This window comes from Capra hircus, chromosome 15 (assembly GCF_001704415.2).
Source record: "Capra hircus breed San Clemente chromosome 15, ASM170441v1, whole genome shotgun sequence".
Classification (NCBI taxonomy): Eukaryota; Metazoa; Chordata; class Mammalia; order Artiodactyla; family Bovidae; genus Capra; species Capra hircus.
The window spans coordinates 5,899,466-5,924,481 of NC_030822.1; the positions used below are offsets into that span (position 1 = coordinate 5,899,466).

Below are 25,016 nucleotides of genomic sequence, written 5' to 3' on the forward strand. Positions count from 1 at the left end.
CCAAAAAGGAGGTCCCCAGTGGACTTTGGGGAAGGGTCCCAATGAACCAGGGCAGGCTTCCTGAGCAGAACCCTTGCCTGCAGAACTGTAATGTGGACTGTGCAACAGTTACCTTCCAAAGACTGCCCCAGGCAAATTCCTGACCCCAGAGAGGCTTTCTCCATAGTCCCCGCTCTGAAATCTGCTGCACATTTTTCACTCTAATGCCATCCATCTGCTGTTCTTCCTGTGTTTCAGCCCAGAAACAGCCACCTCCCCTCCGCCCTCCACCAACTGAGGTTAACCCTTCTCAATAACTAGGACCAGTTTTTCCACCTGGGGTTGCCTGAGATCTTAAAAACATAGCTGTTGAACCAGAATACTTTACTCAGCTGCCCGTCTGGAATGCTGGGGCAATGTCCAGAGGCCACAGAGACAAACAGCAGCCTTCAGAGGAGATCAGTCCTGCCTGCAGCCCTCTGCCCACTCCAATCTACACTCTGAAGGGCTGCCAGAGTTATCTTTTTAAAGGACAGATCTTATCTAGTCACTTCCTTTCACACAGTGAGATTGTCTATGAGAAGTGTGAAAGGAGCAGCACCATTTTAGACAATACGACCCATCACCATCTCCTAAAACAAAACTGTTTAATTATACAATTTATGCTTAAGCACATACTCATCGTTAATTTTCAAAGAGTACGAAGATCTCCTTCACCAGTTCTCTCTAGAGTGTGTATGCATGCTCAGTCGAGTCCAACTTTTTGCAACCCTAGGGACTGTAGCCCGCCAAGCTCCTCTGTCCATGGAATTTTCCAGGCCAAAATAATGAAGTGTATTGTGATTTCCTACTCCAGGGGATCTTCTCAACACAGGGATCAGACTGGCATCTCCTTCGTCTCCTGCGTTGACAGGCAGATTCTTTACCATTGAGCCATCTGGGAAGCCTCTCTAGAGAAAATCACCAAAATCAGTTTGGTGCATATTCTCTGAATATTTTGAGTGTTCTGCACTTTGCTTTTTTGTATGCAACAGTATCTTGGATGTCTTCATATAAGAGCACATCTTTATCTCCTGTTCTTTAGTTATTGCAGAATAATCCAAAAGCATGAATGGACTTTAGGTTATTCAACCAATGGCCTCTTTTTTTTTTTTTCTTCATTAAAAAATTTTTTTTGACCACACCACATGGCATGTAGGATCTCATTGCCCCGATCAGGGATGGAACCCATGTCCCTACAGTAGAAGGGCAGAGTCCCAACCAACCACTGGACCGCCAGGGATGTCACCCAACCACTACCCATTTGTTTTCAAGTTTTCCCTTACTGCAAACAATACTATACGCTAACATCCTCAGATCTTTTCCTTGACTTGTACACGTTTGTCTGGGGTAGATACCAAAAAGTGGAATTGCTGGGTCACCATGTCATATGCTAACACCTCCAGCGCTTGGCACACCCTGATGCTCCCGCCTAGATTGCTTCTCCACATGACTAATTCTTGCTCATCAAGACCAGTCAAGTGTCATCGCCCGGTGAAAGGCGGTCTCTTCTGCTTCTGTTTTCCCATAGTATTTCCTGCTCGTATTGTATCATTAACGTACACCTTGAACTCTGCCTTTTTTATTTTTGTAATCCTAACACCCAGCGTAGGGCTTAGCATAAAGCAAAAATTCAAATGTTTTCTTGATTGGCTGAGTGAATAAATAAATAAACAAAGGAACAGTGCTTAGGACATTCCAGAAACTCAAGGTGAGTGAGTCTGTGAATGTTGTGAACTTGCGCTGAGGACCAACCTGCCACCTGGTGCCTGGAGCCAAGCTCCCTCTCTGGGTTTCTATCTATCTGGTCCTTCTGACCTCGGGATCTCGTCTTGAGCTCTGCTCAAGTTGGGAGCCCACTGATGGAGCCCCGTGAGTGTTCGGGGGCTCTGGCTGCAGAACACAGACATCTGAAGCCTGGGGCAGGACTTTGGCTTTCCAAGGTCAGCTCTGGCCCTTGAAGCAGCTCACTATGCTCTGGGTTTTGGTTTATTTTTTTCTCCCTACAGTACCTTACGGGCAATTAAGATCAGCTGCAGCATTTCTTCAGATTTGAACCCGAGGGATGCCAGATGTTTCCCCACTCCGCATTCCCTTCTCTTTTTTGAGTTTCTAGAGAGACTTCCCTAGACCCCAGAGTCTGGCTTGCAGCCTTTATTTTTAATGGGTTTTTGATAGGTGGCTCCTGTAAGTCATTTCTTATGATTTCACACTTTCTGTCCAGGTGCCTAAAGCTCCTCCGGGCACTAGGTGGGATGGTCACTGATTTTGAATAATACAAAGCAGTATGGCTGTCTTTAGGTGTTACCTCAGCTCCTCTCATTTGCAGTCGTTTACAATCATTAATTAGTTGCTGCACAAGCCCTTTGGGGAGGTCAGCCCAGTCACCTGTCATGTTTCATAGGGGTGGAAACAGAGATATGGAGAAAAGGGACTTGTCCAAGTCCCAGCTGAGTGGGTGTTGAAACTTGTCTCGGGAGCTACATCCTGCTGGGTTCACACCCTGCGAGCGCCCAGGCGAGGATCCACTACTCAGGTGCGAGGGGCAGAACGCGGCTCGTCTAGGGTGCCCCACAGGCCGTTTCACCCTCTCACGGGGACTGCGGGCCAAGTCAGTCCTCAGCGGCTTAGATGCCCGTTTGAAATTATCCCGGTTCATTCTCTGCAAGCCCCCTTTTCATTTTATGAGCGGATTTATCCGCGCAGGGAACGCGTCCGTGATTCCTCCTGGATTTAGAAACTACATAATTTTGCTATTTTTAAAGCTGTCGTTTAAAAATCCGTGCACACGGACTCACACTCCTCGGGGAGAGTAGGGGTGGGGGTGGGGGCGTCGGGACCTAGAGGAAGTGCTAGAGAGAGAACAGCTTGGCTCTCGGCTTCCCAGCGCGCACGCCGTCCCCTGGGGGCGCACTCCTCCGAAAGCGCGGAAGAGTTTGCCGCCCGCAGCAATTTGCGCGGTGCAGACCCTCTGAGCGCCCGGGGCGTCGGACCGCGCAGACTTGCGCCCTCTCTTGCCTGCCAGGCAGAGGGCACGGCAGCGGGGTCACCGGGCCCAGGAGGAAGCGGGAGGGGCCGGGAGACCGAGCAGGTGGCGATTAGGTCAGACTCAGAACATTCTTGGACCGCTCCAGTGGATATAAATAACTGACAGGCAGACTCCGAAAAATCCCAGGGTGCGGGGCAAGGGGGTGAGGAAGCAGGGGTTTATTAAGGGTGGGGGGGTGATCTGGAAAGATCTACCAACAAAGAGGGTGGAGGGGCGAAGGGATTTAAGAATGAACCGTGGTACAAAATTTGGGAATAAGAACACGTGCGGGGGAGGAGGTCATGACTTTCTGCCCCACCTCCACCGCGTGTCGGACCCAGTCCTCAGAATGGGCCATCAGATTGGCCAAGAGGGCTGTGCAAGGAAAGGGCAAGGCTTTGGAGTCCCGGCCTTGCCCGACGACAGATCTTGTGCAAGGTGCTAAAGGTCTCTGAGCCTCAGTTTCCGCATCTATACAATGGGAGTCCTAATGCTTACAGGGGGATGGTTATGAGCCTCTCCAGAGTTAACGTCTAAGTAAACGTCTAAGTTAACTTATAACTTTTAAGAAAGCTGTGCTCAGCAAAAAGAGTAAGGCAGTGTAGCACCCCGCCAGGCCTCCCTCCAAAGGGAGCCGGTGCAGGCCGGACTCCTTCCCGCTTCCACGGCTCTCCCAGGTTCTGCCGAGGCAGGGGAGGGGCAAAGCCGAAATCAGACTCCTTACAGCGCCACCATGGGTAGGCGGCCCTGGCGCTCCTCGGGCGGGAACCGAGACCCCACGGCCCGCGCCCCGGGAGCCGCGCGGGTCGCCGCGATGCAGGCAGCTCCTGCGCCCCGCGGCTGGCCCGTGGGGTTGGGGCCCGCCGCCGCGAGGAGAGGGCGGGGCTGGGGGCTGGGCTTCCCGGGGGGAGGGCCCGGCGCGCGCCGGGAGGCGGCGGTCCCGGCCCGGGAGCGACGGGAGTTGGGTCGGAGCGTGGCCGGACCCCCCACCCGCCGAGGCTCCCAGGGAGGACGCGGTGAGTGCTGCCCGGGCGGGGACGGCGGCGAGGCGGTGGCGGGAGCCGCGGCTACATAGAGCACGCCCTCTCCTCCTCCCGCTCCTGGTTTTGCTGTGGGACCGGCTCCGGCCCCGGGAGCCCCGGGGGAGCCGCGCTTTGCGGGAGCGCGGCAAGAGCTGCTGCCGCGCGGAGGGGGTGACCCTTCTGCGGCGCCGCGCGCCCGGCACTTTCCCAGACCTGCCGCGGGGCGGTAGGGAGGCGTCGGGGCTGGCGGGCCACCCCATCTCCTGGGGCCCCTCAAAGGCCCCCTACCGCCCTGGGACCCCAGCAGGGGCCTCGCTCCCCAGCGACCCTCGCCCTTAGCAAAGAGCCCCAGTTCCTGGGGCCGCCGGTCCCGGGCCACCATCTGGAGTTGCCGGCGGCGCGGGCCAAGGTAGGGTGCGCCCCCTCCCCTCAGCGGTGACCGGCGGGCCCCCACCCCGCGCCGAGACCGAGTTCAGCGAGTTTGGCCAAGAAGTCCTGGAGTTTCCAGGGCCAGGCCTGGCCGGGCCGCTCCTCGTGGGCTCCAGCGGCTCCGAGGTGTGCAGCGCCTAGCCCGCAAGCAGCGCGCCCGTCCATAATGGTTTCGAGGCCAGAGACCGGCGGCCCCTGGGTTCGGAGGTTTGGTGTGAGGGCTCTGGATTCGGAGTGCGTCATCGGGGAGCTGGCACCTCAGGCGGGGCTGGTCGGGTTTCCAAAAGTGCCCCTTTGTTATGCCCCTCCCGGGCCGGCCTCCTCCCCCTTTCCCGCGCCGCCCCTCCCCCAGCCTCGGGGCCTCCCTGGCTGCAGGTTCTAGTGGCTCTTGTCTGAGCACCCCTCTCTGGACCGGTCGACCGCCCACCTCGGTGCCGTCAAATCCGCGGGCTGCGGGCAGATCGGGAGGGGCTGCCGGGAGAAGAGGTCCTTGGGCGCAGCCTATGACTCAGGACGGAGCCTGGGCAGGGCAGGACAGCAGGGCTCCCTTCCAGGGCCATGTCCCGGGACTTCGGGACAGGGTTGGGGCTGGTCTGGACAAGGGTACCTAGTGGCCTCTTAAGGGAAAGTGGGTTCTTCCCTGGACCCCAAGACTCCCTACCTTGGCTCAGGAAGCTGTGAGGAGACCCTGCCAAGCCCCAGCCACAAGTCCCAGCCCAGTTAGGTGCTGGCTCTCTGGGCTGGGAAGGTTCATGATCTGCCTCCCAAGCTCTTGGCCGTGGCAAGAGTGTGTTCTGGGGAGCAGTCTGGGTCTCTGCCGGGGTCAGGAGGCACAGGGTGCTGGCCCTCCTCAGTAGGGGTCAGGGCACAGGCCCATTCCCCCACTGCTGGGTCCGCTGGGGCAGTGGGGCTGGCTGTGCCTGGGGCTTGGGCTTGTGTTTGCTCTGGGAGGCCGGAGGGAGCGGTGCCAGGCCTGCACACACAGCTCGCTCTGTTCTGGGGCCAGAGAGAGGGAACGGGTGGGGGGCAGCTCTCCTGGGAGCCGGGAGGCTGGGGCAGGCAGGGGGCCCGGCCCCTGGATGCCTGGCTGGGGCAGCTCTTGAGGCCCTGGGGTTTACAGCTGCAGCTCTGTTTCCATCTGGTTGGCACGTCCTTTCTGGGTAAATGGGACAGACTCAAGAGGAAGCAAGGGAGGACCCTGGAGGGGCAGGCTGCTCCATCCTTCTACTCTGGGCCCAGGCATCTCCGCTGAGGGCCTGAGCTCTCCCCGCTGTGAGCTGAGAGGCAGAAGCCTACGCAGGCCATGCTTTCTCAAAGCTGCCATATCCCGTGCATTTCCTGGTCTTCAGGTGGATGTCGTGTGTGTTTTAAATTCAGCTACTAACTCCAGTGCCTGGAGGAACACAAACTGGACCCTCAGGAAGTCTCTGCCAATGACTGAGGACAGATCCTGGCCTGTAGTCGCAAACCAATGTGATATATACCCGGAGAGAGGAGTGGGGATTGGGGATGCGGGAATGGGAGGGTGCCCGGAGAAGCACCCTCCCATTCTTTTTTGTAATAACAGCTTTATCAACATATATCACACAATTCACCCATTTAGAGTATCTATTTAAAGTAATGTTTAGTTGCTAAGTTGTGTCTGACTCTTTGTGACTCCATGAACTATAGCCCGCCAGGCTCCTCTGTCCATGGAATTTCCCAGGCAAGAAGAGTGTAGTGGGTTTCCTTCTCCAAGGGACCTTCCCGACCCAGGGATTAAACCCGAGTATCCTGTATTGGCAGGTGGATTCTTTACCACTGAGCCACCCAGGAAGCCCTTGCTGTTGAGTTTTGAAGGGTGGGGAGGGAGTCAGTTTGGGGGAGGATTGTCATAGAACCCTGCCTTGGAGGCAGTGAACACACTGTTCTCCCGGGCCTGGCCGTGTCCCTGGGGTTTGCTCAGAGGAGGAAGTGGTTTCCTTCTAGGGGCTTGAGTTGATGCTGGGGACAGCTGAGACCCTGTTCAGGGACAGGCAGGGAGTGGCTGCGTGCCTCTGGGTCCTCTAGCTCCCCCAGGGGGAGCTCTGGGGCTGGAATCTGCCTTGCCCTTCCCCGCAGTCCTGGAACGCATTGTTGTAACTGGCTGATCACCTGTCTGACACTTCGTGCTGCCCCTGACTCTGGGCTTTTGGAGGGTGGGGCTGAGTTACTCATTATTCCTGGAATCCTGTGGGACCTCAGGGATGCTGTGGAGCAGGACGAGTGTCCCTTATGACTGTCAGGCTCCTCACAGTTTTTGTTCGCTGCCTTGAGTCTTATGCCAGTGTTGGCACAGATAGAGGGAAGAAGGTGGGATTTCCATCTTGGGAGGGAGCTGAGGCCCCTTAGGAGACGACAGTATAATGCACTTGTTCAAGCTTCATGGCCAAGATAAGACTCAGGCCTCCTGGCTCCCAGTCTGCTCTTGCCATCCCAGAAGCTCCTGGGGTGTGGCTGGGTACCCTCTGACCTGGCCGGGTCTGGGGAGGGGTCGCCTTGTTCAAGGAGAGGCCACAGAGCCCTGGCTTGGGCAGGCGTCCCCTTATCTCATCTGCGGTCAGGGCAGCGGGGCCCTCTGCCCACTACCCACCCCCGCCTGCCATGTAATCCCCGGCTGGACCGTGTGACCCGACTGGCATTCTCCTGGCTGGAATCTGGCGCTTCTGACAGCAGTTGCTATATCGGGGGAGCTGGGAACCGCCCTGGACACGGTCAGCCCCACCCTCATCCCCTGCTTTGCTCTTGGTAGCGTTCAGGCAGGATCACAGTGGCAGCTGCGAGGGTCGGACACCCAGGTCTCCGGAGTGAACTCTAGGCCCAGGTACATGGACTGAGATGGTGGGGAGGGCATGCCAGAGCAAGAGGAGCAGCCGTGGAACCACCATCTTTGCCCCCTTCAGGCCTCTCCTGGGACTTCCAGACCCCTGCCTGCTGAGTCCTGGCTGTTGACAGTTCCTTGGGGAGTGGGGATGGCAGTGGGGGTGGGGGCAGAACCCAGGGGTAGCAGAGGCTTTTTGCCTCGCCCTCGAACTGTGCCTGGTTTTCCTGCTTACACCTCTGCCCTCTGCAGCCCCCATCCGCCACCATTCCGTGCTGCGGGGACACCATGGCTCCAGAGGAAGAGGCTGGAGGGGAGGCCCTGGAGGGCAGTTTCTGGGAGGTGAGCAGCTGGGTGTCAGCTTTGGGGATGGCGCTGAAATGCCCACCCCTCTCTGGGCCCAGCCACCTGTCCCAAGGAGGAGCCTTGTATCAGCCCTGGCCCCTGGGGGGGGAGCGGCTCCAATCACCAGTCTTCTGCGCAGGCTGGCAACTACAGGCGGACCGTGCAGCGGGTGGAGGACGGGCACCGGCTGTGCGGGGACCTGGTCAGCTGCTTCCAGGAGCGCGCCCGCATCGAGAAGGCCTACGCCCAGCAGCTGGCTGATTGGGCCCGCAAGTGGAGGGGCGCTGTGGAGAAGGGTGAGCCAGCGGTCGGGCCTTGTGAGGAGGAGAGGACCGCCAAGGTGGAGGGCGGGCAGCCAGGCAGGGCAGCTTCTTTTTGCACCCCTTGTGGAAATTTGGAGGCTCCCCTGTCCACCCTCCCTTTAAAGAGAGAAGATCCTCCTAGTTATTCTTTACAGTTGTGTTGTTAGGGTTTGCCAAGCACCATCAAATGAGTTATTTTGATCTTTCTACTAACTCGCTGGGAAAGATTTGAGGGCAGAAGGAGAAGGGGACGACAGAGGATGAGATGGTTGGATGACATCACTGACTCAATGGACATGGGTTTGGGTGGACTCTGGGAGTTGGTGATGGACAGGGAGGCCTGGCGAGCTGCGGTTCATGGGGTTGCAAAGAGTCGGACATGACTGAGTGACTGAACTGAACTGAATAACCCTATGAGTTTCCCTGGTGGCTCAGTGGTAGAGAATCTGGAGATGTGGGTTGGATCCCTGGGTCAGGAAGATGTCCTGGAGAAGGAAATGGCAACCTGCTCCAGTATGCTTGCCTGAGAAATCCTATGGACAGAGGAGCCTGGCAGGCTACAGTCCATGGGGTGGCCAAAGAGTCAGACGTGACTTACAACCAACCAACCACAGCTCTATCACGGGGATGGTCTTGTTCTAACTATTTGCTAGAGGAGAATGGGGTACTTCAGAGAGGCCAACTGACTTGCCTGAAGTCACACAGCTAAGAAGAGCTAAAGCTTGTGCCCAGGTTTACCGGCTCTGGAGCTTGGGCTCCTTCCATCCAAACAAGCTGTCTTCCTTGGGGACAGATACTAGTTCTTCCCTCTAGGGCAACAGAGGGTAGTGATTTATACCACACACCTGGGTTTGGATCTGAGCTCCACCTGTAGCTGGAATGCTTTGGGCAACGAATCACTTCCCTGGGCTGGCTTTTCGCTTGTTCCACGTTGGTGGTGGTGCGGTCTTCACGGTGGTGGATGAGTCAAGCACTCAGTGGGACCATGTGTCCAGGCACGGAGTAGGTGTTCAGTCAGCAGCAGCTGACGTCATTTGTTGTTCATCTTTGCATCTCTGCCCCATGCCTGGCACCCAGAAGCCCCTGCTGGGGGAGGGGGGGGCTTGCTGCCAGCAGGTGGGCCCAGCCCCAGCTCACCCTTCCCCGCAGGCCCCCAGTATGGAACGCTGGAGAAGGCCTGGCACGCCTTCTTCACGGCAGCCGAGCGGCTGAGCGCGCTGCACCTGGAGGTGCGGGAGAAGCTGCAGGGCCAGGACAGCGAGCGGGTGCGTTCCTGGCAGCGGGGCGCCTTCCACCGGCCTGTGCTGGGCGGCTTCCGCGAGAGCCGGGCGGCCGAGGACGGCTTCCGCAAGGCCCAGAAGCCCTGGCTCAAGAGGCTGAAGGAGGTGAGCCCGGCAGGGAGGAGAGGCCGCAGAGGCCGGCCCCGTTCCTGGGTCGGCCTGGGGCTAGAAGGGGCCATGGTTCCAGGGTCCTGGGTTCAGCATGGTCCCTGCGTGTGCGCTAGGTTGAGGCTTCCAAGAAAAGCTACCACGCAGCCCGGAAGGAGGAGAAGACCGCCCAGACGCGGGAGAGCCACGCAAAGGCAGACAGCGCCGTGTCCCAGGAGCAGCTGCGGAAGCTGCAGGAGCGGGTGGAACGGTGCTCCAAGGAGGCCGAGAAGGTACAGGCTGAGTGACCGGCCGGCTCAGGTCAGGGCACCCTGAGTGCCTTTTCCAGTCCCCAGCATTGCTCTCATCTTCACCTGCCCCCTGCTCTCCAGCTTATCACGTAACATAGGACCCTGAGAAAGGCGGGGGGTCCCAGTGGCCTTAGTGGTAAAGAATTCAGTACTGATGCAGGAGATGCAGGGGACGTGAGTTTGATCCTTGGGTGGGGAAGATCCCCTGGAGGAGGGCATGGCAACCCACTCCACTATCCTTGCCTGGGAAATCCCACGGACAGAGGAGCCTGGCAATCTTCTGTCCATGGAATAGCAAAGTGTCAGACACCACCAAGCGACGGAGTGTGTGAGCACCAGAGAAAGAGGATGCTTTACCCAGGAAAGAAGTGGTGCAGTGTGGGCCACTGGGATAATTTTAGCAGTTGAGGAGGCCTTCCCAGCTGCTTTCCTTTCGGTGTGCCCCCTGGGACAAGTTCTCATGTTGCTTGCTCAGCCAGAGCGCTTTTCCTCCAGCTCTGCATATCCAGAGCCTCCCTGTCCTCTGACGTGCTGCTCTGCTTCCACTTCTTCCGGGAAGCCTTTTCTGATTTCTTCCCCGGCGCCCCGTGTGTGTGTGCCCGTGTGTGTGTGTGCCCGTGTGTGTGTGTGCTGTGTTGTGTCTGCCTTGCAACCCCAAGGACTGTAGTCCATCAGGCTCCTCTGTCCGTGGGATTTTCCAGGCAAGAACACTGGAGTTGGTTGCCATTTTCTGAGTTGAGGTTAACCTCATCTCACTCTGTACCACCTTTTTTTCTTTATTTATTAAAATTTTAAAATTTATTATTTATTCACTGAGTCTTAGTTGTGGTGCTCAGGCTTAGTTTCAAGATATGTGGCATCTTAGTTCCCCAACTAGGGATTGAACCCACGTCCCCTGCGTCGGAAAGCGTCTTCTTAACCATTGGACCACCAGGGAAGTCCCTCCACCGGACTCTTAAAGCCACTGGGCCTGAATGTCAGCTCCCTTGTTAGGCTCCTGGGGTCCTAGTGGGCAGGAGCCAGGTTTCCGGCTTCTGGTGCCTAGCCCACAGCAGGTGTGCAGGAAAGACTAGTAGAGTCCTGAGTGGAAGAAGAAGGTCTTGTCCTCACCAGAGTCCCTCCTCTCCCCACCCAGACGAAGACCCAGTATGAGCAGAGCCTGGCGGAGCTGCACCGCTATACCCCACGCTACATGGAGGACATGGAGCAGGCCTTTGAGAGCTGCCAGGCGGCCGAGCGCCAGCGGCTCCTCTTCTTCAAGGACATGCTGCTCACCTTACACCAGCACCTAGACCTCTCCAGCAGTGAGAGGTACGGCCTTCCCGTGGGCCTGGAGATCCGGATGAGGCTGGCTTGCTCCCCTCGCCTCTGGGCTCTGGCTGGGCTGAATGAGACCAGGCACGGTGTGTGTGTTGGGGGAGGGGTAGGGTGGGGAATAGAGGCTTCCCGGCCTGAGGCTTATACCCGGGGCACAGGTTCCACGAACTCCACCGAGACCTGCATCAGGGCATCGAGGCAGCCAGCGATGAGGAGGACCTGCGCTGGTGGTGCAGCACCCATGGGCCGGGCATGGCCATGAACTGGCCCCAGTTTGAGGTACGTGTTCCTGGCAGGCTGGGGCTGGGAGATGGGGTAGGCTCCCACCGGGCTCACCCTGGCACTGTGGCGGGAGGCTGGGGTTTGGGATGTAGGAGGTAGAGGTGGTCTGGATGGTCCTGGCTGCCACCAAGCCTACAGCTCAGCCTGGCCCTGAACACTGTCCCCATAGGAGTGGTCCTTGGACACACAGAGGACAATCAGCCGGAAGGAGAAGGGTGGCCGGAGCCCTGACGAGGTTACCCTGACCAGCATTGTACCCACCAAAGATGGCACTGCACCCCCACCCCAGTCCCCGGGGTCCCCACGGTGAGAGCCAGGATCCAGGCTGTGGGAAGGACACAGCTCTGCCCCCTGCTGTGCCGTCCTGCCTCTGTCCCTTCCCTTCATGCCCTTCACACCTGAAGTGGGTTCAAAGCTGCTGTTTTGAGTTGTAAAGATGCCAGTTTATATGGTGGTCTGCCAGGCGCTCCCCACACTCCCTCTCATGTACTGCCCGTGTCACCTCTGCATGGCAGGACGTGTGCTTGAGCTTACAGGGATTCGTGGCAGAAGTCAGGCTAGAATCCTGCAGCTTTTCCCCCACCTGCCTCTCCCTGGGCTCCTGCAGGGGGGAGCCCTTGAACCCGAGTCCCAGGCTCTCCTACTCAAGCCTGCCCCCTTGTCCTCCCCTCTCTAGTGGCAGACACGAGGAGGAATGGTCAGATGAGGAAAACCCCCCGAAGGCTGCCACGGGCGTGCGGGTGCGGGCACTCTATGACTACGCGGGGCAAGAAGCCGATGAGCTGAGCTTCCGAGCAGGTACCCTAGAACCCCTTTCCTGGTCCTTTCCAGGCTGCAGCCCATCTCCCTCGCCCCTTTACTAGCCTAAGCAGCAATGTGGAGAAAGGGAAGCCAGACGCTCAGTTCTCAAGGGTCAGTGAGAGCTCCGAGTCCTAAGGCTGCTCTAGGGACCTCCCTGGTGGTCCAGGGGCTAAGACTCCATGCTGCCAGTGCTGAGGGCCTGGGTTCGATCCCTGGAACGAGATCCAACTTAGAGTTCGTGTGCCATAACTAAAGATTCTGCATGCACACTGCAACACAGATCGAAGATATTGCATGTGACTTTTAAGACCCAGTGCAGCCAGATAAATATTTTTTAAAAACTATTAATAAAGAAAAAAGAAAAGGCTGCTCTGGGTCCATCCCCTAGGAGTCAGAGTGTCTGCTTGGAGCCCTCACCTGCCTCTCAAAAGTCACCAGCTGGGGCCTGACTGCTGAGTTCAGGGCCTGGGGGTGGGGTGGGGTAGGGTGGGGGTTGGGGGTGGAGTGGCTGACTTTGACCTCCCTCTGCTTGAGCCAGGTCTCTTCTGGTTGGGTTCGCGGAATACCCCCTCCCCCTTAGTCCTTGACCCAATTGCAGGAATGGGGTGGGCAATTGCCAGTGACCAATCCTCCTTCTCTCAGGGGAGGAGCTGCTGAAGATGAGCGAGGAGGATGAACAGGGCTGGTGTCAGGGCCAGCTGCAGAGTGGCCGGATTGGCCTGTACCCTGCCAACTACGTGGAATGTGTGGGGGCCTGACCTGCCCTGGCAGCCCTTGTGCAACGTTTCTCCACCCTGAGTCAGAGCCCAGCTTGTTTGGACAGCCGGACCTGAGGGCCCTGAACCATCCTGTCCCCTGCGACCGCTCTGTCCCTCCAGGAGGGAGAAGTCCTGGGACCCAGGGAGGGGAGGGGCCTTGTGTCTGGGAAGGGACAGTAGGGAAGGGCCAACTGAGTCTACGCTGAGAAGATGGGGAGGTGGGGAGGTCAGGAAGTGACGGAAGGGCTCAGGGGTGCCTGAGCCTCCCCAAAGAGTCCTCCAGTCTCCCCGGGAGCTGTGGACCTAGTCTCTCTTTTGGGGCTCCAGGGGTTGGCTTGGGTTGAGTGTAGTTCTGGGCTAGCAGCACTCTTGTGGCTTGTTCTAGTGTGTATTAAACTTCGAAGGAAAAAAAAGGCTTCTGTGCATCTTTTTCGATATTCCACCCTTGCCAGGCGGCCGTGGGCATCTGGTGGCACTAGCGGGGTAGGTCGTGGGCCTGCAGTATATTGCGGGGGCGGGGGTTGGGCGGAGGTGGGCCAGCTTGGTACCTGCTCTAGGACTTCGGGACCCTAACCTAACCTGGGGTCCCGCAGGGGACTCGTGATCAGATTTGGTGCGAGCCATCCGAGGATGGGTGGAGGTCAGGAGCTGAGCTCTGAGCGGAGCGGGGGCCCGGCCAGTTGATCTTCCCATTCAGGCCGGCGGCACCGCGAGTGTTTGGTAGGGACTGTTAATCATTACACACTGTTTGGGAACTGGCCGGAACCGAGGCCGAGGGCCGAGCCTCGCAGCCGTCACGCTTCTGGGAGGTGGCTCCGCCCCCCCGGGGGGGCGGGGCGCGCGCGGGCGGCGCGGTTTGGGCCTGTGGGCGAGCAGTCGCCCCGCCCCGCCCGTGGATTGGCCCCGGCGCGGCGCGGCGAGGACTCGGGCGCGCGCGCGTGGAGCTCGGGCCCCTGACGTCACGGCGCCCGCTCCGCCGGCCGCTCGCCCGTTGGTCCGCGTGGGCCGGGTCGCCCCGCCCCTCGGCGGGCCGGCCTCCGCTCAGGCCCGCCCGCTGACCCGCCTTGGCGGCCGAGGATTGGCCCGTGGCGGGACCCGTCGGTCGCGCTGCTGTTCTGGGAAGGAGAGAAAATGGCGGCCGAGCCGAGCAAGACCGAGATCCAGACGCTTTTTAAGAGGCTTCGCGCAATTCCGACCAACAAGGTGCGGGAGAGGGAGGCGTGCGGGGTCAGCGGCGGGCCGAGAGGGTCTCTCCCGGCTCCCCTGGCGTCTGAGGGGCGGGGAGGGGCCGGCGCGGGCTTCTCTTCCTGGGTTGTCAGCGCCCGGCCTCGACTCGAGGCCCCTGACCGTTCGCTCATCTCCTTCTCTGCCCAGGCCTGCTTCGACTGTGGCGCCAAGAATCCGAGTTGGGCCAGCATCACGTACGGTGTTTTTCTGTGCATTGACTGCTCCGGGGTGCATCGCTCCCTGGGCGTCCATCTCAGCTTCATCAGGTGGGGTCTCCTCGCGGCCGTCCGGGACTGAGTGTTCGGCAGGGTCGAGAGTGGGCTGCCTGGACTTGGACCGAGCTGAATTTGGTGTTCGCTAGACTCTCACGCGAGGGAACCGCCGGTGTGGGCCTCCTGTTACACTGGCGGTTCGTCTCCGCGTCTGGGTCAGAACTCTTTCCTGGTAGTCACGCTCGACCCTCGAAATGTTAGCTTCAGGGGGAGAGTTACCTGCGTTGATCTAGTTGGTGATATGCTGGAGCGAGACTCTGTCCTTAAGAGGAAGGCCGAGTCCAAGCTTCCATTTCCTTTCTCAACTGGAAAATAATTGGTACCCTTTTGACTAAATGAGGGTAGAGCAGAGCTCTCCGGGACAGGGTAGAGGGGAGGAAATGGGGTGGTGGCTGGTGAATGTTCTGGGGTGCCTACTGCAGCCCGGGGCAAAATGACAGGTGTGGGTCGCTCAGGGAAACATCTCCTGGAACCTGCTGGTAGGTGACACACAGCCCTTGCACACAGGTCCACAGAGTTGGATTCCAACTGGAGCTGGTTCCAGCTGAGGTGTATGCAGGTCGGCGGGAATGCCAATGCGGTAAAGCTCCTCCTTACCCTTCTGCCCCCATTCTTCTGTCCGGGTACTGACTTCTCAGTGACTTCTTGGAGGCCCTCTCAGTTTCTCTGTTCAGAGGATTCTCTGGTCTATGGCATCTCTGTACACTGTTCTCTAAACTTGGACATCAGTCACTGTTCTTCTCAAAGGGGCTTTGGATTCAGACTAACCGGGACAGACATTCTTGGGGAGAGGCCAGTGGTGTTGGGGCCTCCACGGTCGACCAGGTCTTGGCCTGGGCAGAGTGGGTGTATCATGCTGTTCTCAGGCAGAGTCAAGTGAGGGTTAGGCTTCAGACATTCATCCTAGAGATGCGTGGCTATGTTATTTTGCAGGAGTTTCTGAGGAACTTTGTGAAAAGCTACTGCTGTCAGTAGTGTGTATCATCCTCTTCAAGTAATAACAGGGCTGTTGTGTGTGTGTTTGTGCTGGGGTGGGGGGGGCGTCGGCTCTTTTGCTCTGGAAAAATCTCCTGTAGCATGTTCTCGCTTCTCTGCTCACCAGACAGCCTTCTTCCGCCAACATGGATGCACAGCCAATGATGCCAACACCAAGTATAACAGTCGAGCTGCCCAGATGTACCGAGAGAAGATCCGGCAGCTGGGGAGCGCGGCCCTGGCTCGGCATGGCACTGATGTGCGTGCCTGTTCCCTGGGGCTGGGGTTGTGGGGGGAGTGGGTATATTCAGAGCCCTGTGTTTCAGTGGTGTTGTCTCCTTTCTAGCTTTGGACAGACAGTGTGAGTCCTGCTGCCAGTCACTCCCCAGAGAAGGAGTCCGATTTCTTCTTGGAACACACTCAAGTGAGTGCCCACAGGAATGTTTCCCGCAGTTGTTCCTGACAGGTGGTTTACTGACTGAGGCCAAGGCCCACAGTCACAGGCATGGATCCTGTTCGCCTTGGTGTGATATCCCCTACAGGGAATGTGTGGGGCCCACTGCTGGGTAAAGCCGGCTTTTTCCTCCTTCCATGAACAGGGGTGCAGTGTGGCCCTCCTTAGGAACAGAACCCTATAAACTGGGGTGTTAGGGACAATGAGAAGATTCTTAAAGGCTCAAGAGATGTCAGGAACCCAAATAATTTTTCCTGGATTCTTCCCCTATGAGAAAGGATTCCCTCCCAAGCAACCCACCACCAGAGGTTTCCCTCTGCTGGTGCTGGGTGCTCAAGTCAGACTCTCTGTCTGGGTCCTTGCTCCTCTGCTTAGCCTTTCTAGTGTGGGGTAAGATACCTAACGTGTTAAAACCTCAGTCTTTAAGATGGAGAACTATTTACCTCATAGGTTTGTTGTGATAATTAAACGTACTTATATGTGAAAAGCCCTTAGACTTGTACCTGGCACCTGGTGAGTGCCCTTGTTGGTTGTTATTCAATTAGGGGAATGGGTTCTGGGTGTAAGTAACTATCGAAGAGGTGGTGACGGCTGTAGGTTCGTCTTGCTTTCTTCCACTGTGCTTAGTTGCTCTGTCATGTCCAACTCTTTGTGACCCCATGGACTGTAGCCCCTGCCAGGCTTCTCTCTCCATGGGGATTCTCCAGGCAAGCAGACTGGCATGGGTTGCCATGCCCTCCTCTGGGGATCTTTCCAACCCAGGGATCACACCCAGGTCTCCCATGTTGCAGGCAGGCTCTTTAATGTCTGAGCCACTGGCTGAGCCCTCCATAGTGAGTAGCAACTGTAATTTTACTCGCTGACCTCCAGTCTCCTTTCCTCATGGGCTTGAAGTAGGGCCTTGTACTCCCAAGGTACTTGGCTCTCTTTGCCAGCAGGAACGGCTCATTGAGGCTTCTGTCATCTGGCTTTTTCAGCCCCCTGCCTGGAATGCACCAGCCACCGACCAGTCAGAGACCCAGCAGCCGGCCCCGTCTGCAGAGAACAGTGGCCTGGCACGTGAGTTCAGCCCATGTTCCAGCCGTGTACCCTGGTCTTGGCAAAGGGCTTGGGGCAGAGGAGTGGGACACCTACCTGACCAGAGGAATGGAAGCCAGGAGTCTCCTGTATCTCTGGGTGGCCTGCGAGTCACTTAAGACCCCTAGAGGGGGAAAGTGGTAGGAATGCCTTCTCTATCTGGTGGCCTCAGAAAGCTGAGGAAAGCAGCTGAAGAAAGCTGAGCTTCTGCTCTTACCTCGTCACTTTTTAAGGGCAGCTCATTGGAAGTTTTGAGTGTCACACCTAATCCCCACCATTGCATCCACAGAGCCGGAGCATGGCCCCAACATAGACCTGCTTGGCACCTCACCCAAAGCCTCTCTGGGTCAGTATACCAGCTGGCAGGAGGGGGGTGCCTTGGGAGAGGGTGGGCCGTGGGGGTTCTTTTCAGATCTGCTGCTGCCTGTGTGGACTGAGGTCCCAGGAGACTGAACTTCTTGTCTCTCTTGAGTGGGGCCTGAGATTGAAGCTGTGGCCGCAATGTTGACTGAAGGGACTTCAGAGCAGGCCTTTGGCGGCTGGTGTCCCAGGCCTGGGGTCTGCCTCAGAGTGTGGGCCTGGGTCTGGCCAGTATGAGGCTGGACACCTAGCCCTGGGGGCTGACGCAGGATTGGCCTGTCTGGTCCATTTCATGATACAGGGGGACAGCTCTGAGCTGTTAATGGCTAGAGGTGATGTTGTCCTTTCTCAGCCAGTTCCTGGCCTTTCAACTGTTTTCTATTCTTCTTGATGTCCTTCAGATTTAATTCAGGGTGAACAATCCATTTGCTGCCCTGGTTTGTTTTGTTGACCTTTGGGGGTTGGGACTGGAAACCAGCAGAGTGACCTGTGAGAAGGCTGGTGTGGCCTGGTCTGGAGTGAGGCTCTGTAGAGGCCTCTGGGCTTGGGAGCTGTATGGAGGGTCTGGGGTAGGGCCCGCTGTTAGCCACGAATCTGTTTCTCTCCAGAGTCCGTGTATCTGTCACCTAAAGGGGTTCTTCCTGCCAGAGGTAACCGCCCGCTGCTTCTGGAGCCCCTTGCGTGCCGGAGGCTGTGTGTGGCGCCGCCCCGGCCTGGCAGTCTTTATGCTTGGTCAGGGCCTTTGTCTCTGGTGCTTCAGGTCTGGGTTCTTACGTCCATGTGCTGGGAGTCAGTAACCGCCCCTAACCGTGTCCGTCTTGGCTTGGACGTCATGACACCGTTGGTTGGAGCTGGTGGTGGCAGCTCTGCGTTTCTCTGCCTGAAGCTGTTCTTCATAGAAGCAAGCTCTCGCCACGAAGCTGCATGGTGTGGACCGAGCTGCCACCTCTGAAGTCCCTTTGTCTCTGCTCATGCCCCACCCTCTTCCTCACACAGAACCGAAAACCTCCCTCATTGGCAAGAAGAAGCCAGCAACAGCGAAGAAGGGGGTAGGTGGGGAGAGGCAGTATGGCAGGGTGGTTGGGCTGGGGTCAGACCCGACTACTTTGGTAGATGACTGTATGACTTTGGTAAAGGTGCATAGCTTCTCGGCAGCTCAGCTGTGAAAGGGCTGTCAAGAGGCCTGTCTTTAGGGGCTCCTGGGAGGAGTCAGCGAGACTGTGTGCCTCAGTGCTTGGCTCGTCCCAGGCCTGGCAGCATTAGGCCTCCGCTGGGTTGTGTGGGCCGCCTCATGCCTGCCTCCAGGCAGAGCCACCTGCCTCTCCACCATGCGGATGGGCTCTTCTTTTTTTTTTTTAAACACTTTAAGAAGGAGCCCTTTCCTTGGGGGTGTCCCCTCCATGCCAGGGAGGGGAGGAGGGGACATAGGACATTGTGGTTGGCAAAGCTCTCATCACATGATTCTCCTCCCAGCTGGGTGCCAAGAAGGGCCTAGGGGCCCAGAAGGTGAGCAGCCAGAGTTTCAGCGAGATTGAGCGGCAGGCCCAGGTGGCAGAGAAACTCCGTGAGCAGCAGGTGGCTGATGCCAAGAAGCAGGCCGAGGAGTCCATGTGCGTGTCTGCCAGAGAGGCCCCGGCTTACATGGGGTTGGGCGGGCAGGCAGGAAGGGTCAGGCTGTGTGCTGAACTCTGGCACGTTTGTTCCCTTGAAGGGTTGCCTCCATGCGTCTGGCCTACCAGGAGCTCCAGATTGACCGTAAGAAGGAGGAGAAGAAGCTACAGAACCTGGAAGGGAAGAAGAGAGAGCAGGCCGAGAGGTTGGGCATGGGACTGGTGTCCCGAAGGTGAGGCTCCACTTTGGGGTGCGGAAGGGAAATGCCATTGTTCTCCTGGGAACCCCTGGAGGTTCTTGCTAGTATTCTCAGCTCAGTCTTCTCTGAGGCTGAATAGATGGCCGTGCCTACTGTCTTCAAGCGCCTAGTATAGTGCTTGGCATGCAGTGGGTTTGTGCTCGCCAAGTATTTGTTGAACGAGTCAAAACGCAGGATCAGGTGCTCTTCCGAACATCTGAGAGACCAGGGTCGTGTTTCTTGACGAGGGCGCTAACGGCTCTTAGGATGGCAGGACAGTTCTTTATTTCTCAGCGTCTTCCCAGGAATCACAGGGCTTTCAGTATTCTGACCCATGTCCTCTAAAGGCCGTTAGTGCTGACAGCTCCGGTAACGCCTGGAAGTATTCCCAGGCTGTCAGATGCCCCCGGTTGGGTGGTGCCCTTCCTGTTTCAGGACCACTGGATTTAGGTTGCTATGGTTTTCTTAAACAAAAACAAGAGCTGCTCACCAGTTCTCTTAGGTGTTTTGTTTGCTTTACACTGAGAGTTAGTGTTTGGAAATTTTAGTAATACTAGGTTTTTTTTAAAATCTGTCTTAAAAATTGGCGTATCTGGCAGCGCCAGAGAGAGAAACCCTGGCTCCAGTGAGCTTCTGCTAAGTGGCGGCTGCTCCTTTCCACAGGGTGTGAGCTTCACCAGTGGCTTTATTAACTTAAACACAACAGTCCTGTGCAGGAGGTATTCTTATCCCTTTTTACAAATGAGAAAATTGAGCCTCAGAGCAGTTAAGCAACTTGCCTGAAGCCCAGAATACTAGTAATTGGTCCAACTAGATTTTGAACCTAGAACTCTTTCATACTTAGCATTTGTGGCCATTATACTATGCTCCTCAGGTAAGAGAGAAAGCTGGGTCTCTGCTCCATCTCAGGCTGCGGCGAGGCAGGTCCCAGTCACTCCCTCAGTCTGTGTCCTGATAGTGTGACCCACAGCTGATCAGGGAGACACAATTTTACTCCAGATTGCATCTCTTCCTCGTCCCTGTTTTAGTCTCAGGAATTACTGGGTTAAAGAGTCTACTTAATTTTCTCTAATTTTTTGTATGCGCTAGAATCTTATCTTATTTAAACCTCGTCTACCCTGTTTAAAGCTCCGTAGCAAAATAGGCACTCCGTGGGGTTCTGCCAGCCGAAAGCTGCAGATCTTAATGAATTTATTTAGATGAAACTAATCCTTCAACTGCCTCTGTGGAGTTGTCACACAGCAGGGAAGAGAGGTGTCACGAGTCAGTGCTGCCTGCCAAATCCACTGCCTCTTCCCCTTAGGAAACCACGTAGCAGATTCAGGTCTTAGTGTGTAAGGCCAGACGCTCTACTTTGAAATGCTTTGTTCTCTAAAAACACACATAAGAAAAGGATGGGTTAATTAGGACCTCACCCTGTGATGCCATCAGACTCATTCCCCGGGTTCTGGGGCATTTTCCATCTTTTCCTTTCGTTTGTCTGTGTCCGCCATGGTGAAGGATGTGGCTCATGGCATAGCAAGCTGAGGACAGAAAGCGCTATTGCTCGATGCATAGTATCACCGAGATTAGGCAAACGGTCATTGGCCAGGGAAGCCCTCCTTTGAGAAGACGAGCTGATACGTTGACGGGAGGTGCACTCCAGTTCAGCAGAGGGTCTAGCACTCCCTGCGGGGCCTCGCCCAGCCCTGGGCGCAGGGAGGGGAAGAAGGTTCTGGGTGGTGCTCGGAGAGAAGCGGGTTTCTGCCCGCAGCTGGGCGCCTTCTTTTGTGCGGCGACACGGATGCCCACCTCTGCTCTCCTGCCCCGGCCCGGCTTGTCTCTGCAGCTCCGTCTCCCACTCGGTGCTGTCCGAGATGCAGGTGATCGAGCAGGAAACCCCAGTGAGTGCCAAGTCCTCTCGCTCGCAGCTGGACTTACTTGACGACGTTGGCACCTTTGCCTCTGGGCCTCCAAAGTAAGGCTGTTGTTGGGGTGCAGGCTTGGCTGCTGTGCTCGCCACTCAGCTTCTCTGAGCCCCTCTACTGTCTCCCTAGGTACAAGGACAACCCCTTCTCCTTGGGGGAGAGTTTCGGTTCCCGCTGGGATACAGATGCTGCCTGGGGTATGGACAGGATGGAGGAGAAGGAGCCGGAAGTGACCGTCTCCAGCATCCGGCCCGTTTCAGAAAGGTGGAGGCCCGTCCCCTAGGACGCCCCTTGCTGGGGGCAGCGCTCTGCAGCTGCCCTGTCGGTGTGCTGGCCACCGCGCACGCGGCTCGCAAGCCCTTCAGGAGTGTCCAGTGTTAATGGAGGAACCGAGTTTTTAACTTCATTTAAATAAATTTGGATAGCCGCTAGTGGCTACCAGACTGCAGAGTGCAGGAAGCAGGCCTGGGTTTGAGCTGTGCTCGTGTCTCAGAAGGCCTAACTAGCCTGCTGTGCTTGGGGTCCGTTTCTGCCAGGGGCGCCTGACCTTATGCTTCCGTTCCCGACGATTATGTCTCATCTAGAAATTTTTTAAAAGCGTATTCCATGTCAATCTGGGTAATGCTTAACTGATAAATATCTGCAAATAACCCACTAGTAAAATGGGGACATAACTAATAACTTCACAGGGCCGTCTTAGGATTAAATGAAACTGGCAAAACGCCGAGCTCAGTGTCTGTGTGCCAGGGTTAGGCGGCAGTGACCTTACACCTTTCAGCAGGCTGAGGTGCTTTTGAGAGGAAAAGAGTGGTACTAATAATTACACCAAGAGCGGAGGTATAAATCCAGGCAGCCTGAGAATTGGATCATCCTCGTGGTTTGGGGCAGAAACCTCGGCCCCTCCAACCCCTATTGCCATGCTGCCTAGCGAAGGGAACAGAGGTTCTGTGTTGTGGCCTCAGTGTGGAGGAGAGAGGGCCTGGTCTAGAGCTGCAGTCAGGCGGGACTGTGGGCAGCGCCCCTGGGGGCCTCGGGTGGTCATAGGGTGGCAGTGCTCCAGGGACACTTCTCTGGAGGCAGTGGGAAAGTCAGGGTCATCCCGTATCCACCCCTCAGAGTCACCAACCGGAGGGAAGTGGAGAGCCGGAGCTCGGGCCTGGAGTCAAGCGAAGCACGTCAGAAATTTGCAGGAGCCAAAGCCATCTCCTCCGACATGTTCTTCGGGCGGGAGGTAGATACTGAGGTGAGGTGGTCCACCCTGAGCCTGGAGGCAGCAGGCAGAAGCGGACTGTCTACCCTGTTCTTTGGGCTTTGGCACTCGGGTGGCTCAGCCCGTGTGAATCCTAGGGTCAGCGGCACAGAGAGCCGCAGACCTCACCTTTTCCCCGCCACAGTATGAAGCCAGGTCCCGGCTCCAGCAGCTCTCGGGCAGCAGTGCCATCAGCTCGTCAGACCTCTTCGGGGACGTGGATGGAGCACATGGAGCAGGTGGGCCCGGGGCCGGGATAGGCCCCTGGAGGGCCTGCCAGCCGAGCGGGAGGGCCCTGGGGGCTGGGAAAGGCTTCCTGCGGGCGCTGGGTCACCCCCTCCCTTCTCTTACAGGCAGCGTGTCCCTGGGGAGTGTGCTGCCCACGGCTGACATCGCCCAGTTTAAGCAGGGTGTCAAGTCTGTGGCCGGGAAGATGGCCGTGCTGGCCAATGGCGTGATGAACTCTTTGCAGGTGAGTCTGACCGCGTGACCTGGGGTGGGAGGAGACTGGAGGGTAGTGCTGAGAAGGCGGCCTTCCCCACCACGCCCAGACTCAGCCGCAGGGTGGCCCTCAGCCTGAGAGGGCGCCTCCTCTCTTCCTGGAGGACAGCGTCCTTCCTGAGCTGGGTCCGGGGCCGGGCCTCTCCCTGAGACGGTGTCGTGTCCACACTGATCTCCCCACACTGGTGCTCAGTGCTGTGTCTCCCCCCTCTCCAGCTTCTGTGAGGCCAGGCAGGGTGTCCCCCTGGGGGTCTGAGCACACCCTCTTTCCTGGGTCACAGTGAATAGGAGACCGTCTCTGTGCGGGTGAGATGGGTGCTTGATTCCCTCACTCACCCCCCCCCACAGCCCCCCAGCCCCTTGGGGTGTGTTGGGGGTGTGCTTGCTGGGAAGCTGCTGCAGGTCAGAGACTCTGACTTGGGTTTTTTCTTTCCTTTATCCCCAGGATCGCTATGGTTCCTACTGACCCAGGCTCCGTGTCTCAGACTTTGGGTGGTGGCAGTAGCAGAAACCTCATGATGCCTCGGCCTGGGATGCTTGCCTTGTGGAAGCTGGGGAGGCATTGTTACTTTATGCCTGTGGCGTGAGTGGGGTGGCCTGTGAGGAGCTTGGGCGAGGGAGGGGCAGAGTCGGCCCCTGACCTCTGCCTGGAGATCGGGCCCTTCGTTCCCCTCCCCGCACACACTGACCTCTGCCTGGAGATTGGGCCCTTCGTTCCCCTCCCTGCACACCCCGACCTCTGCCTGGAGATCGGGCCCTTCGTTCCCCTCCCTGCACACACTGACCTCTGCCTGGAGATTGGGCCCTTCGTTCCCCTCCCTGCACACCCCGACCTCTGCCTGGAGATCGGGCCCTTCGTTCCCCTCCCCACCCACCCTGATCTCTGCCTGGAGATCGGGCCCTTCGTTCCCCTCCCCGCACACCCCACCCTGTGTGCTCCGTGCTTCTGGTCCTGACCCCCACACTGCCGCTCACTTGGCTTGCCACCCTGGGAGTGAGGGGAGGGCATACCCTCAGGACGGCTCATTCTGGGTCCAGGCCTTCCTTGAGGAGGGAGAGTAATAAGTGTAAGGCTGTTTTGCCGGCTTTAGGGTCCTTCCAGGTGGTCCCGGGGGTTGGCTCCTGCCCTGGAAGCGGCAGGGAGGCTGGAGAGAGCTCTGCTGTAGCTCAGCCCCCAGGGCGGGAGGCTGTGGACGCGCTGCTGCTCCTGTGCTCTCTTCGGCACCAGGAGAGGGCAGGGGAGGGGAAGGACCTCCCTCTGGGACTTGCGAAGGGCTAGAAGCTTGACCTGGTACCTAAAGCTTCCATTTGGGATCAGACTAGAGGCCCGAGTGATCTCCTGTCTCGCCGACCTTTTCTACAGCGGTCGCTTGGAGGACTCCTCCTCCTGGGTGTGTGGGAATCCTCCCATGCCATCTGTGGTGGACCGCAGTCCCTCGGAGACTCTGTCCCTTCTTCCCCTGCTTGGTGGCTGTGGTGGGTTTGCTCTGCCCGGGGCTCTGCTCGGGATGCTGTGAGCGTAGTGCTGGCAGAGGACGCGTGGGACTGAAGCAGGCGCCTGAGCTCGGCTTTCCTTCTCTGCACCATCTTGGCCTCAGGACCCTGGGCAGCAACCCCCACGGAGAGCTCGCGGCACCTGCGGGGCGGCAGGTCTCGGCCCCAGGCCACACACTGTGCCGTCCTTGGTGCCACCTGCCCCTGCCGCCGGCAGCCCGGGTCCCCCAACCGTGACGGGGGCTGGGCTCCCGAGCGCCGCAGACTGCTATTCCCACCACCCCTCCCCAAAGGGACGTGACTTTCTTTCTGGACTGTATTGAAACAAAGTGGTGTCGAATAAAGCCCCGAAGGGGCCCTGGGCCTCTGCTGGTCTGAGTGGAGGAGTGTCCTCTTGGGATCCTGCCTCCCTGCCCCGCGCAGGCCCCTGGCCTCACTCTCTGGGCTCCCATTGATACAGGCAGGGCGTTGGTGCCGAAGCGGGGGGCACTGTCTGCAGGGCCTCCAGCTTGTCTCTCCTCTGACAGCCAAAGGCCCCTGGCTCCTTGGCCCTGTGCTGCCGCGAGCTCCGGTGCGGCCTCCACCTCAGCACCCTGTTGCACGCGGGGAAAGAGCTGGCGTTAGTTGGCCGTTCGCAGCACCCTGAGAGCTATGCACGGGCGGTAGGCCTTTGCAGCCCTGCCGCTGGCCCAGCACTAGGCTTGGCTAGGGGCAGGTGTCTCAGGGGTGGGTGGGGGAGAGAGCGAGTGTGTGTGTGTGTGTGTGTGTGTGTGTGTGTGTGTGTGTGTGTGTGTCTGTCTGTCTCAGGGGATTTAGCAAAAAAGACCTGAAT

The 25,016-nt window shown here is 57.8% G+C and overlaps 3 protein-coding genes across 6 annotated transcripts in view; 2 read left to right on the forward strand and 1 right to left on the reverse strand.

Annotated features, from left to right (window-relative positions):
* On the forward strand, positions 3,945-13,223 carry PACSIN3 (protein kinase C and casein kinase substrate in neurons 3). Of its 3 annotated transcripts, XM_018059123.1 has the most exons (11): positions 3,947-4,062; positions 7,268-7,339; positions 7,589-7,678; positions 7,821-7,977; positions 9,133-9,368; positions 9,488-9,643; positions 10,797-10,972; positions 11,137-11,257; positions 11,430-11,566; positions 11,937-12,058; positions 12,704-13,223. In XM_018059123.1, exons 3-11 carry the CDS (start codon positions 7,625-7,627, stop codon positions 12,817-12,819), a joined length of 1,275 nt encoding a protein of 424 aa, XP_017914612.1. In that variant the 5' UTR covers positions 3,947-4,062; positions 7,268-7,339; positions 7,589-7,624; the 3' UTR covers positions 12,820-13,223. The 3 variants fall into 3 exon arrangements, with proteins under 3 accessions (XP_017914614.1, XP_017914612.1, XP_017914613.1); XM_018059125.1 differs by lacking the exon at positions 7,268-7,339 and having other exon boundaries at positions 3,945-4,062; XM_018059124.1 differs by lacking the exon at positions 3,947-4,062 and having other exon boundaries at positions 6,363-7,339.
* ARFGAP2 (ADP ribosylation factor GTPase activating protein 2) lies at positions 13,898-24,555 on the forward strand. Of its 2 annotated transcripts, XM_018059126.1 has the most exons (17): positions 13,898-14,022; positions 14,194-14,312; positions 14,826-14,898; positions 15,421-15,552; positions 15,640-15,717; positions 16,725-16,806; positions 17,114-17,170; positions 17,793-17,834; positions 18,181-18,233; positions 18,658-18,794; positions 18,896-19,027; positions 20,862-20,990; positions 21,070-21,204; positions 22,057-22,183; positions 22,335-22,428; positions 22,543-22,661; positions 23,136-24,555. In XM_018059126.1, the coding sequence occupies exons 1-17, from the start codon at positions 13,951-13,953 to the stop codon at positions 23,154-23,156; spliced, it is 1,602 nt and encodes a 533-aa protein (XP_017914615.1). In that variant the 5' UTR covers positions 13,898-13,950; the 3' UTR covers positions 23,157-24,555. The 2 variants fall into 2 exon arrangements, with proteins under 2 accessions (XP_017914615.1, XP_017914616.1); XM_018059127.1 differs by lacking the exon at positions 17,793-17,834.
* Positions 24,487-25,016, reverse strand: part of C15H11orf49 (chromosome 15 C11orf49 homolog) — a 211,255-nt gene continuing 210,725 nt past the window's right edge. Inside the window, exon 9 of the mRNA XM_005690160.3 lies at positions 24,487-24,777. Within this exon, the coding sequence (XP_005690217.1) occupies positions 24,618-24,777 (160 nt within the window). The 3' untranslated portion in view covers positions 24,487-24,617. The remainder of the gene's footprint in view (positions 24,778-25,016) is intronic.

Bases quoted from the DNA above. Each gene is read 5' to 3' on its own strand.
- PACSIN3 (XM_018059125.1), top strand. From the start codon at position 7,625: ATGGCTCCAGAGGAAGAGGCTGGAGGGGAGGCCCTGGAGGGCAGTTTC. The intron at 7,679-7,820 runs GTGAGCAGCTGG...TCTTCTGCGCAG, and splicing joins TGGAGGGCAGTTTCTGGGAG to GCTGGCAACTACAGGCGGAC. The intron at 12,059-12,703 runs GTACCCTAGAAC...TCCTTCTCTCAG, and splicing joins TGAGCTGAGCTTCCGAGCAG to GGGAGGAGCTGCTGAAGATG.
- ARFGAP2 (XM_018059126.1), top strand. From the start codon at position 13,951: ATGGCGGCCGAGCCGAGCAAGACCGAGATCCAGACGCTTTTTAAGAGG. The intron at 14,313-14,825 runs GTGGGGTCTCCT...CCTTGCACACAG, and splicing joins GTCCATCTCAGCTTCATCAG to GTCCACAGAGTTGGATTCCA. The intron at 22,184-22,334 runs GTGAGGTGGTCC...TCCCCGCCACAG, and splicing joins GGCGGGAGGTAGATACTGAG to TATGAAGCCAGGTCCCGGCT.